At 41.7% G+C, this 16,757-nt stretch overlaps 1 protein-coding gene across 2 annotated transcripts in view; it reads right to left on the bottom strand.

Moving 5' to 3' along the window:
- Positions 1 to 5,131: 5,131 nt before the first annotated feature.
- SLC24A4 (solute carrier family 24 member 4) overlaps positions 5,132 to 16,757 on the bottom strand; it is a 52,501-nt gene continuing 40,875 nt past the window's right edge. Inside the window, exons 10-17 of one of the 2 annotated variants that reach the window (XM_072427709.1) lie at positions 15,244 to 15,386; positions 10,703 to 10,875; positions 10,296 to 10,449; positions 9,452 to 9,618; positions 8,700 to 8,814; positions 8,358 to 8,470; positions 7,274 to 7,339; positions 5,132 to 6,217 (exon numbers count right to left, since the gene is read on the bottom strand). In XM_072427709.1, coding sequence (XP_072283810.1) covers positions 6,065 to 6,217; positions 7,274 to 7,339; positions 8,358 to 8,470; positions 8,700 to 8,814; positions 9,452 to 9,618; positions 10,296 to 10,449; positions 10,703 to 10,875; positions 15,244 to 15,386 — 1,084 coding nt within the window. In that variant the 3' untranslated portion in view covers positions 5,132 to 6,064. The remainder of the gene's footprint in view (positions 6,218 to 7,273; positions 7,340 to 8,357; positions 8,471 to 8,699; positions 8,815 to 9,451; positions 9,619 to 10,295; positions 10,450 to 10,702; positions 10,876 to 15,243; positions 15,387 to 16,757) is intronic. The other variant, XM_072427710.1, reaches the window with a different exon arrangement.

The following is a 16,757-nucleotide window of genomic DNA, read 5'->3' as shown; positions in this document are numbered from 1 at the left end:
AATTGGCTATAGATAGTTATATAGAATCCTGAGCTGGGATGGCCTGCTGACTTCAGTCCACATTTATATTTCCAGGTTTTCTTTGGTGGCCCCTTTGGGTTTATAGCAGCCAAATGTCCCTGGAGGTAAATTGGCCAATCTGATCTGCGGTAGACAAGGCGGAAATTGTGCAATCGTTGCGGTGGTGCTGTGATGTAACCGGCCATCTGCAGACTGACTCAGAGCTTCTTATAAAATCTGTGTTTTGGTGGCATCACATCTCGCTGCATGCAGATTTATTAAAAACATTTCTATAAATGTATTGCAAAGCATTATACCTGGAGATCCTGCCAGTCAGAGCACTTCCTTTTGCATGGTGACAACACCAATCCACTGTGTAAAGGTTTCATTTACTTATATTACAGATCTGCAGGCAGTCTGCTGGACAAATGAAGAAGTGCACGTTAGGCTGACAACGCTGCTGCTAATTGCAATAGAGAAGTTTGGTGTTGTCACCCTGTAATAGAAAGTAAACTTGGTGTCAGGATTTCCAAGAAAGAAACTTTGTAATAAATTCACAAAATAAAAATCTTATTTAAGGAAAAATGTATTCATGGAGTCACAACATGCAATTAAACCCTTTGGGTCCTAGTGCCCCACATCTGCCAAATTGCCTACCCAGTGCCAGGAGAAGAGCGCCACCCGCAGCAATAAGAGTAAATGCCATCAAAGGCCAGACCTGGGAGATGCATTCTGATTGGTCGTTGAGGGCCTGCACTCACCCCTTTGATCCTGGCACTGCTCGGCCCAGTGTTGGACTTCATACAATATACTTATATTTTATACAATGTGCATTCAGTGACCCCCTTCTGAAAATGCCGGCTGATCATTTCTGAACAAATTTGGAGATCAGCGCAGTCCCAGAAGTTGTTCTTGGTCGTGGATTCAGCATTGAAGCCAGAGGATCAAAAAGCCAGAAATTTGGAATTTCCAGAGATCGCCATTGGCTCTCTCCAGGATCATCACAACCCCGATCTTTGAGTATGGGGGTGACACAGAATAAACAAATCCCTGATAGGGCAGTTGGGAGAAGCCCCAATTACCCGAAGTGGACAGAGCTGATATTCCTAAAGGAGCCCTGAATACTTCTTGGCTGAGTAATAATAAATGTGACTATTTTGCAGTCCTCTATATGCCCAGTAGGTGGTGCTCAAGGCTCCATTTCACATATTTAGCTATTTCAGCTTTTAGCTGTGCTAAGGCTAAAGCTACGTACACACTTCCAATTATTATCGTCGGAAAACGAACGACGAACGTTCCTGCACGATATACACGAACGATCGTATAGCACCGATCCTGTACATAGAGTTAACGACACGATCGTTCGTAGATATTGTACACACAATAGATACGATCGTTTGAGCGATAGAGGAACTATGTGCACGACAGGAAAGTGAACGGACGTTCGTTCATCACGCATGCTCTGAACATGGACGATCAACGAACGACCGTACACACGAACGATGTTCAACGATCGTCGTCCAATCCGATCCGCCGGTCCGGTCGTTCGTTTCCAGCGACTTTCCTTGTTCGTCGGCGTCGTTGGTTACTTTTTTACGAACGATTTTTTGCCCAATCGATCGTTCGTCGTTCGATTGGAACGATAAAAATTGGAAGTGTGTACGCACCTTTACCCTGTTTCCCCGATGATAAGGCACTGTCTTATATTTTTTGAAATGCCAAAATATGCCCTAGGTCTTATTTTCAGGGGGATGTCTTATTTTTCCATGAAGAAGACTACAGTACACATTTATTGTTGAAAAAAAAGGAACTTTATTACCTGTATATGGTACAATACCGGTATATGGTAATAACAGTAGTTGCCATCACAAACCAGCATAGCCAGACAAACTGTGCATCCAATTTCTTGTTACTACGGTGTCATTGTTTCCATGTACCTGCGGTACAACAATCCCGTTCCTATTCCCCTTCTGATCACTCTATGCCATTGATTGTCCCCTTCTGTTCACTTACCGGTAATTAAGTGTAGGGATCTCCGTTAGGGCAGGGATCAGCAGCGTGCTTCCTGGTTCAGAATCGCGGGGGCGCGTGTGCCGGCTTTTTACTTTCAGTTTGGCTCTGCACTGCAGCCAGGAGGAGACACACACTGCAGCCAGCATCAAGGAGACACACACAGGATCGGATATCTGGGGATGTCTTATTCATGGGTGAGTGTCTTATTTTAATTATTTTTTCAAAAATCGGAGGTGGCTTATTTAATGGGGATGACTTAAAATCGGGGAAACATGGTAGTTATTCCAACTCTTTATAATCAGCGTCTATTATCAGATAGTTCAGGAGGTTCCAATGAGACAAAGGGAGCTGCAAAGCATGCTGACGCCTGTTTAGTGGCCTCTGAATCCTTTATCATGTAATACATGTTTGTAAAACAAAAAAATTTTATTTATACAACAAAGAAATAAAAGTGACAGAGGTAAAAAGTTTAAAAAGAAAAAACAGTTCCATGGTTTAAATATGAAATATAAGCCGTGTGTATTAATATGAAAGGAAATTGTGCAATAATGAAAGTAGATAGAAAGTTAACTTTCAGTATTGCGATAAGTGGCTGCGGTGAGGGCTGCGCATGGCCTGCTCATTACCCCTCCCCCATTTGTCATACATTGAGAGCTGAGTGATGTCTGAGGACTATGAAATCATTGTGCTGAGATGGGTTTGGGCTGCACAGGTAGATTCTGTATGGCAGGATCGCCGCTATCCGTGTCCTTCCAGGCTGATTCCAAGCAATCCTCAGGTGGTGTCATGCAGCCCTCAGGTCTCCAGGTAATGAGCTGCAAATTACCAACTTTCTAGAGTTCTTCCTAAATAAAGAACAATTGCAATGACATGATTTAAATCAGCGCTGAGTAATATGTTGGTGCTATTTGAATCCTGTTTATTAATAATAATATTAATTTGTACCCCACCGGGATAATTACCCTTCTCTTCCTGCCCCAAGCACACCACAGGAAATGAATATTCATAGAGCCCTGATGAAGGAGGACCTTGTAACGTGTCGGTTTGTCATCTTGGACTTCTGTTTGGGCTCCCTAACATTTGGTGACCTTGCGGGGGGCTTCACCCTCTCTCTTTGTTCTGGTGAGATCCAAGATTTATGGTTGGACCCCCTGGCCGGGTGACTATGAGAATTTTCTGTGCAGGAAAACCTCTCCAGACATAAAAATCTTTCCCCAATAATAAAGAATATAAAAACCTCTTTCACTAAATGCATTTTCACACCCAAATATTACAATTACAATGTAGACGTGGCATCATCACCATGCTGTATGTAACATTGCACAGTGCAGAGCTGTGGGAGGGGTCTAGTAGTCTGTTTTTATCTAACGTGGACCAGGCCCATTTCAGGTTTGTTGGATCTCCCAGGTTCTCCCATTATAGTCCATCTACTCCAGTCTTGGGGAACTTTAATAAATCAGGTCCAATGGCGGGACGTTATACAAGCTCTATATATTGTGTACTTTTGATGAATCTACAGCCCGGGGAAGAATTTGGGCCAAGGACTTCTTGTAAATTCCTTCCCAAGCTGAAGGAGTTTTCTGTAAAGTGTTTCGGACACATGCAGAAATCTTCAACATTATGTAAAAAATTTCATGGAGAAGACAAAGGTTATGTGACGTCTATTGGCAGCAGGGGATGATCCATATTGCTGATTATATGATATCATTATCACTCTGTGCTGTATTCTATACTCGGGGCCACAGGTCCATAGGGGGTCTCTGCGCTGTTCCTATAGTCTCCACAAGGGGGCTTATGACAGAATGACAACACAGGAGCAAGAATTGGACACGTTGTCATCTTTTAACAATTGATAAAATATTTTTAGACATAAGAAGAGTTTCAGATTTTGTAGGACTCTTTCTGAACTGACCTCAGCACATTGTAAGGTGTATATTAAGGTGTTTGGGTTTATGCAGACTTTAATGCATTCATTAATATTGTGCAGTCATCAAAAAAGAAAAAAATCTTCCATTCTAGGTAAAAGCTAATATTGAATTCAGTGCACCCCCCCCCTAAACCCTAAAATTGCACATTATTGGAACCGAATGAGCTACCTAACGTCCATTTGTCCATGATGCTTGGCGCACAACACACGGCAATACACTATCATGCTTTGCAGCAGGCTACCATGCAGGTACAATGGGCCTGATTTAATAAAGCTCTCTAAGGCTGGAGAGGATACACTTTAATCAGTGAAGCTGGGTGATCCAGCAAACCTGGGATGGATCTAGTCCACAATTGAAAACATTTGCTAACATATAACTAATCACTTTTAGGAAATCCATTCCAGGTTTGCTGGATCACCCAGCTTCACTGATGAAAGTGTATCCTCTCCAGTCTTGGAGCTTTAATAAATCAGGGCCAATGTCCCAGTGCAGGTTACATGGATTACCCGGCCATCACACCCATGATGCCAGAAGCACGGGCCAATTCCTCACTATGGCAGAGGAAAGTGCAATGTCCTATGGAATCCATGTAAACGTATATTACGTGAGTGAGTGGTCACATGACCGGCCGCCTATATAAGAAGAGTTGTTCAAATTGTATATAGAGGTAATTTTAAAGCTTTAAATCAAGTAGGGAAGAGTTATATCTTTAATTAAATTTTCAATGCTGTTTGTGTCCCTTCTGGAGAGATTCGCCTTGGTGAATGTTAGACTGCGTAAACACGTGCAATAGTCGTCTTTTACGATCCTTTACAACGATAAAAGACCGCACGATGCATGAAGAAGCTCTGTACATACATCACTGTTCTGCTCTATAGAGAGGGGAGGAGAACGACTGAGCAGCACCCCGCTGTGCTCGTTCCCTTTTACTTCCATTACGATCGTTCGTCATTTGTCGTCCCTGGATCCGCCAGGACGGATCCATGAACGACGAGCGCTGTACACACGCCAGATTCTCATCTGATATCAGCCCTGTGGTGAGGAGATAATCATCTGACGTGTGTACGTAGCCTAAGTCAAAACTAGAGGGAAACACAAACATTTTCAATAGTTTTCAGTGCGGGAGTTACAAGCTAATTCTGGTGTTCTCCTTTTAAATACCTTCAATCACAAAATACCACAATGCAGAATATTTTTCAATGTCTTTAAATACATACACATTTTGTATAATATTGTGCATCGAAATAAACATTCCTTTTATATATATATATGGATATATCCTTATCAAATTTTTTTTTTTATACAAGCACAAATACAAATAAACTTCTTTGAAATAATCTTTTGTAGTCTTTGCATTCCTGAAATGTGCATTCCATTGCAGCTTTCGGACGGATTAAACATCCGGTCCGGTTATAAAAGAAAATGAATACGATTATTGAGCATCGGCCGAATCCCATTTCATATCAGCCATTTAGAAACCGTCTTTAAAAAAATAAAAGTCCACTCCATATTCTAAGTTAAAGTTTTGCAATAAAAAAAAAAGAATTTGCCGTCACTTTTCCATCTTTGCGTTAAAAGATTTCTATGGAGGAAGTGGATGGCCTGACTTTGTGCTCTGCGGAGGTGTTTGGTCTCATTTTGTGCTCTGTTTGGGAAAAGTACATTTTTGCTCCATAGCAGTTCAGATTTCTGTACATGATTATAGCTTTATAAAATGTCTTTTTAGTCTGAGATTCGGCAACATGAAACATCTTTAATGTGTGTGCTTTGGAGTGGTTGTGTGAAATATTTTGGATCTTTCCCTAAAGCACTGAAAAGTTTTTCCTTCTCTGTATATTTTGGAATATCTGTATGAAAGTTATTAGACTATACAAAATAAAGCAGCATCACTTGACACCTCTCCGGAAGACGCTAACCTCGTGGTTTCGGGTTGCCATGACCTGGTGCCGGGCTCCCTGGCCAAGAAAGGGTAAGTCATCCTTTACATTCAGATAGGACAGAAGCTTGCCCGGTTCATGCAGCGGACAGAAGGTGTCATTTATTTCCTGTGGAGTCTCAGGAACGGCCATCTCGCTAGTTGACAGTGGAGGTTTATTTGGATCTACGACCTATAGGGGGCCCCATCAAAAGTCATCCCGACACATTGGCAAGTTGATGAAGGTGAAGACGTTGTATTCGATGAGAACGGAGAAGCACAGGAAGATGGCGTACAGGAAGAGAACATAGCATCCCAGCCTTTTGTCCAGTTTCCATTTGTTAACGTGCACACCGATGACCTGAAACAATATGGAAACACTGGTAATGGAAGACACGAAGCTAAAACGATTAGCCGACCACCAAATGATACCCCACCACCACTCCATCCATCTGTTGACCTGTACACCGATGACCAAATAAACATAAAAACACTTGTAACGGAAGACATAAGGCTTAAATAGTTAGCCATCCCATCCAACCACCAACTGATACCCCACCACTACCATTCATTTATTGATGTTTATGCCAATGATCTGAAACAACAGGAAAACACTTGTAATGGAAGACATGAGGCATGAAGGATTAGCCATCCCATCCATCCACCAAATGATACCCCACCACCACTCCCATCCATTTGTTGGAGCCCTCAGAAATGCGCACTACTTTTTGTTATTTAGGCCACCTTCCCTTCCTACCAGGATGCACAGCTTAGGCCTGAGGGGTCCATTGTCAACCTTGAACACCATCATATAGGGAAGAAAATCATTAGATCCGTGTAACCTCTGACATAGATCTCATTCAGGGTATAGATGCCAACCAATAAACAGTGCCAGAGTAATGCGACAAAGGCGAGTACTGGGGAATGAGGGTGGTCCAGCACGAGAGCCTGCATTCTGAAGGATTCCAGTGAAAATTATTAAACGTATTCTGAACAATATATTATAGCTAAGATGGCCAAACATCTGCTTTGCTATATTTGCTATATTTTTTCACATAACTTTACTTATGTTAATGCTAATTTATAACACAGTAACGTGGAAAGCTGCCTTGCAAGTAGAGAAAAGAGATGTATTGCTACAAAGAAAAAAATCTGCAAAACAGGCAAAAAGTGGCCAACATCCTACAAAGTTCCTCTGAACACTAAAGGAGTATGATGATATAAATGATTGATTACAGAGCTGACAGCAAGTGACTGACCAGACCCATTTCATTGAATTGTAAAGGGACATAAAGGTGATTTGCACCTTGAAATCAACAGATCAGGTTTGTGTCACTCTGTCTGACATGAATTCATTTTTTTAGGTTAATTCTCTGAACAATACAACTGGAAGTGACAGATCCCCGTCAATACGTACTGTGAGGGCCACAGATCCCAACAAGAGGATCACTGAGTAGACGAGTCCTTTGCTGTTAATCTTCACCTGAAACAGAGAAGCCGCATGTTAAAATTCACTAATGTTTTGCGGTAGGAAAGCCAGTTTGTTTAAGGGGAGATCTAGGTTTGGAGGAGGAAAGAACTGTGTTTATGTGTAGATGGGGGCAGAACTGGATATTGGAAAGGGACAGTTTGGGGTGGGAAAGGGTTGGGTGTTGATTGGGGGAAGGCAAATTGCTAGGTTTCGTTTGGAGGCATCAATACTAAATTGGGTTTGGGACTGAGGCCAAGGCTAAGTTTGGTTCAGAGGAAGGAACAGGGCTAGATTTGGTTTAGGGAAACAGGGTTGCTAGGTTCAGTTTGGGGAGTAGAGCTTTGAATGATTTGGGAGTAGGACCAGGGTAGGTTTCGGAAGGGAAACAAAACTACATTTGGGTATAACTAGGTTTGATTTGGGCTGGGGGGGAGGGTGAAGTTTTGTCTAGGGGAGCAGTGCTTGGTTTAGGGGGACCAGGTTTGAGGGTAAGGGAGGGTAAGTTTTGGTGAAGGTGCAAGGCTGGGACATAAGGACAGACAACTACAATGAGGAGGACAAGGAGAAAGAAAAAGCAGAGGAGGACAAAGAAAAGGACGTGGAGGCTGACAAGTAGAAGGACGACAAGGAGACAAAATGAAGAAGAGGACAAGGAGAAGGATGAAATTAAATAGGACAAGTATACGATGGAGGCAGACAAGGAGGAGGATAACAAGAAAACAAAGTGAAGAAGAGGACAAGGAGAAGGATGAGATTAAATAGGCAAAGTATACGATGGAGGCAGACAAGGAGGAGGATAACAAGAAAACAAATGAAGAAGAGGACAAGGAGAAGGATGAGATTAAATAGGCAAAGTATACGATGGAGGCAGACAAGGAGGAGGATAACAAGAAAACAAAGTGAAGAAGAGGCTCAGTATGATAAGTATATAGAGAAGGAAGAATGTAGGGAGGAGGACAAATATTATGATTCAGCCAACACCCATCCCTATAATCACATAAAGATGTAGTGACTGTGTGATCAGACTTACAGTTGAGCCGTAGTGAATCACCATCGTCTGCAGTCCCCAAGGCACTCCAAGTCCAACCAGAATGTCGAAGACATTACTTCCTATTGTGTTGGACACAGCCATGTCTCCAAGACCTGATAAGCACAGATATGTGTCACTGCACATCCCCAATGAGATATCTGAAACCTTCTAAATCATTCCTATATGCAATATTAATATTCCTAATCCTGCTCTTTGAAAGCTGGACTGCCAGCATATTATGAGAAACGGTGCCGACCCAGATACAACATCAGGACTAAAACCCTAAGATATGAGATGTGGTCAGAAGATCTGAGTGGCAATTCTGAAAATGTGCAACTGTACCTTGTCTGGCCACAATCAGACTGGCCATACAATCCGGGACACTGGTGCCTGCAGCCAGGAAAGTGATTCCCATGATGACATCCGGTATGCCCAGTGTGTACCCGATAACCGTCACCTAAATGGAGAGAAATCAGAAGATCAGACTTGTCAATATTTTGTGAGCTGATAGGAACTAAAAAATAGGGAAGGTGTTTTCCTGGTGATTGATGTCCTCTCAGCAAAACAGGGTGCGATTAAAAACCCATATAAAAAAGCACAACATAGTTAGAATAAATAAACCTATTAATGAAATGAGAGGGATAAGAGATGGAGTCTGATTTATTGAAGCTCTCCAAGACTGGACAAGATATCATGGGAGAACCTGGGTGATCCAGCAAACCCAAGGATCTGGTTCAGAATTGAAAACATTTGGTAACAATAGCAAATGTTTTTTTAAGAAAACCATTCCAGGTTTGCTGGATGGTCCAGGTTCACCCATGATAGTCTATCTTCTCCAGAACTGGAGAGCTTTATTAAATCACATGCACTGTGTGATCTGAAAAGTCAGGGGTCATTTCTCCTGTTGTATCTATTAAAATGGATAAAAGTCACACAAGCTGAACACTTACCATCCAGACCATGATATAAGAGAAGATGGCGATCCATACAGAGCTTTATTAAATCACATGCACTGTGTGATCTGAAAAGTCAGGGGTCATTTCTCCTGTTGTATCTATTAAAATGGATAAAAGTCACACAAGCTGAACACTTACCATCCAGACCATGATATAAGAGAAGATGGCGATCCATACAGTGGAAAGCACAAATGTTAGCATGAAGTAGTTCGCCCAGCGCGGCTTGCTGCAGTTGGGGACGGTGAAGTATAGGGTTAAGATTAATGGCCAGGAAAATGCCCACTTGAACCGGTTCACACAGCCACCTAATAAACATGAAGTAGCAGATTGTCAGCCATCCAAAGACAGGAACACATGCCTACCCCCTCACCTACCAAATACAGGACCACCTGGCATAGTCAGTTATACACAGACTGCCAACAAGCACTTGGGGAATGTAGGTCTTTCTGTACAATGGCTTGCACTTATAACCTTAAGATTCTGCCAACGGGAGCTATCAAATTTACTTTCTACACCGTCCCTTTTAAAATTGATAGATGAGTTATAATCTAATTTATTCTGCTTTATGCACAGTAATAAGCACCTCCGCAAATTTTAAAGTTCAAAATCAAAGGACTAGGACTGCTTTCAAGCAGAAGCTGACAAAAAGACATGCAAATCAGGTAGATCTAAAGGGCTGAACCTCGGGGGCAGGATCTTTGACACTGAATATTGCATAGTTACATGGTAATTCCGGTTGAAAAAAAGACATAAGTCCATCAAGTTCAACAACAAGGGATATAAACATATCCCAGATATAAAACCCCATGGAAATAATTGATCCGGAGGAAGGCAAAAAAAAACCCTGGTACAATTTGCTCCAACAGGGGGAAAAAATTCCTTCCTGATTCCATGAGGCAATCGGATGTTCCCTGGATTAGCAGGCTCTGTTGATCCGGGGAACATCCTGGATCATTTTATAAGGGAGATGATAGGATCTTACTGGGTATCGAGAAGGGTACCAGGTAGGTTGTGGTGTCGGTTTCTTCTTGAAATTCATCCTTGTCTCCATGTAAGAGACCATTCTCCAGGAGTTCCTGCTTGCCATCCAATGTCATGGAGCTCATGCCATTTGCAGAATGGAGGAGTCGCTGCCTCTAAAGAGATAAATGTGGAACAATTGTGGAAGGTCTGAAGCATAAATTGTGATCATAGCCTCTCATTCAACATCAGTACCTGACCTCACAAATGCTATTTTAGGTCACAAATTTTTACAGAGTGAAAATCGCATGGAGAGCTTTGGAGGCTGCCATAGCCATGAAGAGGAGGCCATTGTTTTAGGATTGAACGCCCAACAAGCTCATAATGGCTGGGGGTCCACAACCTTCATCTAGCATACATAGGCAATACCTCATTAATGATCAGCCGGCTTGCCATGCGTAGACGCGTTCTAGGTGGAAATTTGTTAGTAATCATGATCCGTAACCCGGCTTCAGGAAATCGGTATTTGGGAGGGCTGGAACAGATGATCTCATCCACCATCACCACCGAATTTCGGCTGTACAAATGCTGGTCGGTCTTTACTGTATATCGGAAAAGAACAGACGCATTCATTACATATGACTGCAAACTGTACAATAACAAACCGTGACAACTTTAACACATTTCTATAGACCTGAAACTAAACTGCAATATAACACTAAACCTGGGAAGAATTCCTGACACACATCTGACCTTTTGTCCAATGAAAGACACCATGGAAGCTTAAATCTGCTGATACCTGGGGTGATATCTCTACTGATATGGAACATTCACATCCATAATGTATTTGTTATTAGGGTGAAATGCCATATTCACCAAAGCCTGATATTTTAATGTTGTGTAGTTGTTGGCAATTGAACTCCAAGTTGGGAATTCTCAGCAGCCATTTCTAATGATGGTGTCACCCAATGGAGCCTCTGAGAAGTATCTAAAAACTGTGATTGCTCCTTGTAGATTGTAAGGATCGGTTTTCTGTTGAATTGAACTTTCATTTGGACATAAAACAAGCGTTACATTTCTGGAGCATTAAGCTGCCATCTTTGTCATAGCACCGAGTTAGTAGTCATGCAAGTTAAACAGCAGACAAGCAGCATATAGGATTGGTGAGAATAAGCAGACAGGAGGAAAGAGATGAGAGGTTAAGCAGAAAGTTTAAAGAGATTTATTATTTGCAGGTAAGACTCCATGTTGTATATTTCTCACCAGAGACATCACAAAACGTCAACTGACGCGTTTCACAAAAATGTGCATTGTACAGTTTTGTGGGTAATTCCTTCCTTTTAATTTTAAAAGAAATGATCAGAAGCTGGGAAATCTCTATCTGAATGAACACAGGAAGCAAATATATTTGTGGTTAAACCTGATAGTGTCATAGCTGGCGCATTTCAGACTACGCATGGACAGCCTAGAGACAAAAAAAACCATAACTGCTTGCTGATTCGCTGGGAGCCAGTCACAAGGGTTATTATGTCATTGGCTGAAATCACTGGAGTCATCATGAATATTGGAGTGCAATGGCACGGGAAATGTCCGCAGTCATATTAGTAATGTTACTTACAGTGAAGATGAAAAGTTCTGGACGTAGAGCAGGCGAGGACAGAAATACAGAAATTCTATAGTTTATGCATTACAAGGTCATTCTAACAAAAAAAGGTAACAACAAAGTTATTACAGCAAAAAAAATTTTTAAAAATTATAATTTTATTTATTTCCTTTTCCTTAAAGTGCCAACCAAAGCTGGGGGATCAAGATAATTGCCCCAGCTGCACCTACCAAGGGGACACCATATGCCAGGGCTCATCTGCACCATTGTGCTGCATTAGCACACATTTACACCCCTTCTGCAACATGGCTGCCCATTTATTTAATAAAGCTGCAGAACAATGCACAGACAGAACACATAGCATTGTGCTGCACTATAATAATCTGTAGGTGTGGCACATGAGATAGCAATCAGAATCAATGGCATCACATTGCACTAATGTAACACGTTATGCTATGGAGCCTGCTCACTATTACTTGTGTACTTCCTATCACAAGGAGACTGATCACTATTACTTGTGTATTTCCCACCATAGGGAGACTGATCACTATTACTTGTGTACTTCCCATCACAGGGGGACTGATCACTATTATTTATGTACTTCCCATTCTAGAGGGACTGATCACTATTACTTGTGTACTTCCCATCATAGGAAGACTGATCACTTTTACTTGTGTATTTCCCACCATGAGGAGATTGATCACTATTACTTGTGTACTTAACAACATAGAGACAGATCACTATTATTTGTGTACTTCCCAGCATAGGGAGATTGATCACTATTACTTGTGTCCTTCATATCACAGGGAGACTGATCACTATTACTTGTGTACTTCACCACCATAGGGAGACTGATCACTATACCTTGTGTACTTCCCATCATAGGGAGACTGGGAGACTGGTCACTATTACTTGTGTACTTCCCATCATAGGGAGACTGGTCACTATTACTTGTGTACTTCTCACCATAGGGAGATCTGTTAATCTGTTTCGGGATTCCTAGCGGTTGCAGCCATGGGATCCCATGTACAGTTCTGCTCTGGCGTGCTGTTATCAAACAATATTCATACAATTTGTATTCTCTCACGCTCAGTGGAATTTCCACAATTATTAAAGCAGAACATTTAAATTGTGCAGAAACATAAATAAACCCGGGCAGGTTAGCGCGCTGCTGCCTCTGCCACTTCCTCTGTGACGCTCTCACAAGTTTATTTTCTGCTGAATTTTGCTTTTCAGTTTCCTCTTTTTTGTAAAACTTTTCACAATTTTTACCAGTGTGCTAAATCCACTCTGTTTGTCATTCTGGCATTTGATTGCTTTGTGATCAGCTGATAGCTGTTTATATCGCTATAAATATCTTATTCAGCTGTTTGGGGTTTTTTTTGCATTTGTGCTGCATTAATGCAACGTGTTAATATGTGTAAAGGGTGCTGGATGAAGGCAGACGTATTGGAATAGCACAGGGTAAATCTGCCCTCCTGCTATCCCTAATTAAATCTGCCCCTCTGCATAATAGCGCCTCCTGCTGGAGGCCACAGAGAGTTACTGTCTCATAACTACTACAGACAAGCAGCTTGCAAACCCACTAAGACAACAGGGACTGTCTAGTTTTGAACACATAGTGGATCTGTCACTGAGAGATGATGGAATCTGCCATCACTGAACTTATTCTAAAGAATGCTGATTACCTGGATGTAATGCTGATCTGTTGGCGCCCATAGTTTCACTCACACACCTGAGACAATCATGCAGATAGTGAGGCTGTAATTAGCTGAACACCTGAGCTGGGTGAGTGATTGAGACGTATTGAAGATCAGAACACCAGTCAGGTAAAGCTGTATAGTATAGAACCGGATCAGCAATGGCAGCTCGCGGCATCTCTCAGTGAAAGGTTCCTTGAAAAAAAAAAATGTATCAGCTATGTTTGATCATTGGCTTCATCAATTTACGTTTGGGAAAGTTCCTGTTTCTTTTTTTTTTTAAATGAATTTCTTGATCCAAAACGATTACTTTGATCCATTTATGGCTGATTCATTCCAATGCATGCATTGTGGTGCAATAATCAATGTGTGTTGTGCTGCCCTTTAATGTGTATTGCGTTCAGCATGAATGGGCCGCCAGCAAACAGCAACGCAGCCAAAATCAACATGACCCATTTCTTTTAATGAACGACATGTGTGATCATATGAGTGCGGGAGCCTTGCCTGCTACTAATATAATATGTACAGAGAAATCAGATTTGTAAAATGATAAAATGATGTACATCCAACGACAAATAGAAGCAGGAAATGCGTCACATCCCCGTCCCCTGATCCCATTACTCACTACCATGAGTCTCTGTGATATAACTTGTGATAGATCCGCAGAAGTCAACTTCCCATTTTATTTTCTATTTGCAGCTCGCGCTCCCCCCTCACTCTTGTGAAATCACTGAGAATTTGCTTGCGTTGGGCATAGCGGAGGTGTCCGCGTGGTGTTACTGTATCTTCCCATGGTGGGAATTGGCACAAGGAAAAGATAACAAGATCTGCCTGTGCTGGTTTGGGGACAATTGGCGAGAAAACGAAGGGAAATGAAACAATTATAATTTGTGCCTATTGACCTTTGTTAGTGTTTAGATTTTGCTTGAAGAGAACCTGTCACTATCCCCCAAAAATTACGTTCCTTTAATGTTTATTTGCATAATTTTCCCATTTCATAAGTTTTTTCTTTACATGCAAAACTAAAATCTTCTAGCTCATCCCCCTCCCTATTCGCAGAATACCCTTCTTCTTCTCTGGGACTGTCCAATTATTGTCTGGCCCAGCTCCTATGCCCCTCCCCTACCTATATAACCTGCTGCCGAGGGAGGAGCAAAGGGAAATACTATAGAGTATCACTTGAGTCTGCTGCTGGGGACAACCACAATTGGATGTAACAGCAGCAGACTCAAGTCATTTGGATGTTTGTAGAAAGAAGAGTTTTCACGGAAATACCATACATGATATGCATTAAATGCACAAATAATTATTATTATTATTATTATTATTATTAAACAGGATTTATATAGCGCCAACATATTACGCAGCGCTGTACATTAAATAGGGATCTTATATGATTGTTGTAATAAATGGTCTGGTGACAAGGTCTCGTTAGGTTGTTGATTTATGTGTTGTATTTCCAGGCGAAGATAATGATAACCAAGTGCTTCACTCTATCTAACACTCAAAGGATCCTAATGAAACCTAAATGTGTATTGAAGATTTTTGGAGACGCCAACACGTTTCAGGGAAATGCACTCCCTTCATCAGGGCTTCCAAACCAATTCACCACACCCCTGCAAATGGCAGGAATGACAAGCTCTTTCCTCATGTCTGCTTAGCCTTACCTTTCCGCAGGAGGGGCACGGTGGGGTCGTCACACACAGAGTCACAATACACATTACCATCCTGTAGTTCATTGCCAACCGTGCAACCATTTCCCAGGTTCTTGCGTTTTATGGTGAACAAGGTCTGCATCTTAAGGTTGTATCTGTGAAAGGAAGAAGAAAAAATGAAAGAAATACTGGAACCAACAGAGGGAAGAAGATAGGGCATGAATATAAATAAATATATCATTTAAAATACTTAAATCTCTTTTAAGCTTTAACGTGTTTAGGCCTTTTCAATCTTCCAAATATGCAAATGTTTCTAAAATAATCCCCACTGATCCTGTGCTTTGCCCCTCTCTGTGAATTGCACTTCTGCAGTGTAAAGCTACGTACACACGTCAAATTTTTCTCGCCCAATAATCAGCATCGGCCGGATATCGGGCGAGAATCTGGCGTGTGTACAGCGCACGTCGTTCATCGCCCGTGGATCCGTCCTGGCGGATCCACGAACGATGAACGACGAGCGATCCTAATGCAAGGGAAGGGGGAGAGCGCGCAGCAGGGTGCCGCTCCGTCGCTCTCCTCCTCCCCTCTCCATGGAGCAGAACAGTGCTGTATGTACAGCTCTCGTTCATGCATCTTGCAGTTCTTATCGTTGGAAAGGATCGTGAAGGATCCTTTCCAACGACAAGAATTGCACGTGTGTATGCGGCTTAAGTCTGACAAAAGAGATTTCAATAGCAAATACAGTACTGGCTATTAAATTTAAAAAAAAATGTCTAGTAAAGTCATCTGCTTCCAGCAGGGGGCAGGAGCACGCCATCATCTGTGTGCTGGTGGCAGTTGCAGCATGGCAATCTTTCCATTAAAATTCTGCTATCGCAGCACCAATTTATCATACAACTGATTGCAAACACAAGGCCAGCAAAATTCCTCATCTCCCTCCGGCTTATCGCCACATCCTCATCCTGGAAGGGGCAGAAAATCTGAATTACATGTTTTATGCAAAAGGATTTTTAATAGATTGCACAGGTAGACTCAGGAGGTTATCAGGTAGCCATAAGAAGGTCGATGTTTGCAATAGATTTATTGAACAAAGAGCATTAAAATGAATGCAAATATAAATATTGTAAACAAGGGAATTCCCAAGCAAAATATTTATTATGAATCGATGGAAATACACGTATTTATGCCCTAATACTTGTACAGCGCTGGGTAATATGTTGGCGCTATATAAATCCTGTTTATTAATAATAATAATAATAATATTATTAATAATCATCACTCTACTTAACCCCTCCATTCCAATTCAATGATAATCTGCAGGAAGAGCCCGCTATTAATCAGCACCCAATGGGGCCCCTTTTTGCTGCTCACAATAATAATACAGCTCTGCTTGTTGGTCTCTCAGATTGTAAGCTCTGTTGGTCAGGGCCCCCTTCTCTGGTTTTATAGTTTGTTCATATTATGTATGCAGGGTTGTCATCTGCAACCCCTACTTTTTGCTGCTTTTTATATTGGTGTTTTATAAA

Source organism: Pyxicephalus adspersus, chromosome 12, assembly GCF_032062135.1.
Source record: "Pyxicephalus adspersus chromosome 12, UCB_Pads_2.0, whole genome shotgun sequence".
NCBI classification, from domain to species: Eukaryota; Metazoa; Chordata; class Amphibia; order Anura; family Pyxicephalidae; genus Pyxicephalus; species Pyxicephalus adspersus.
The sequence above is the reverse complement of the archived record's forward strand: the minus strand, read 5'-3'. Positions and strand labels throughout refer to the sequence as shown.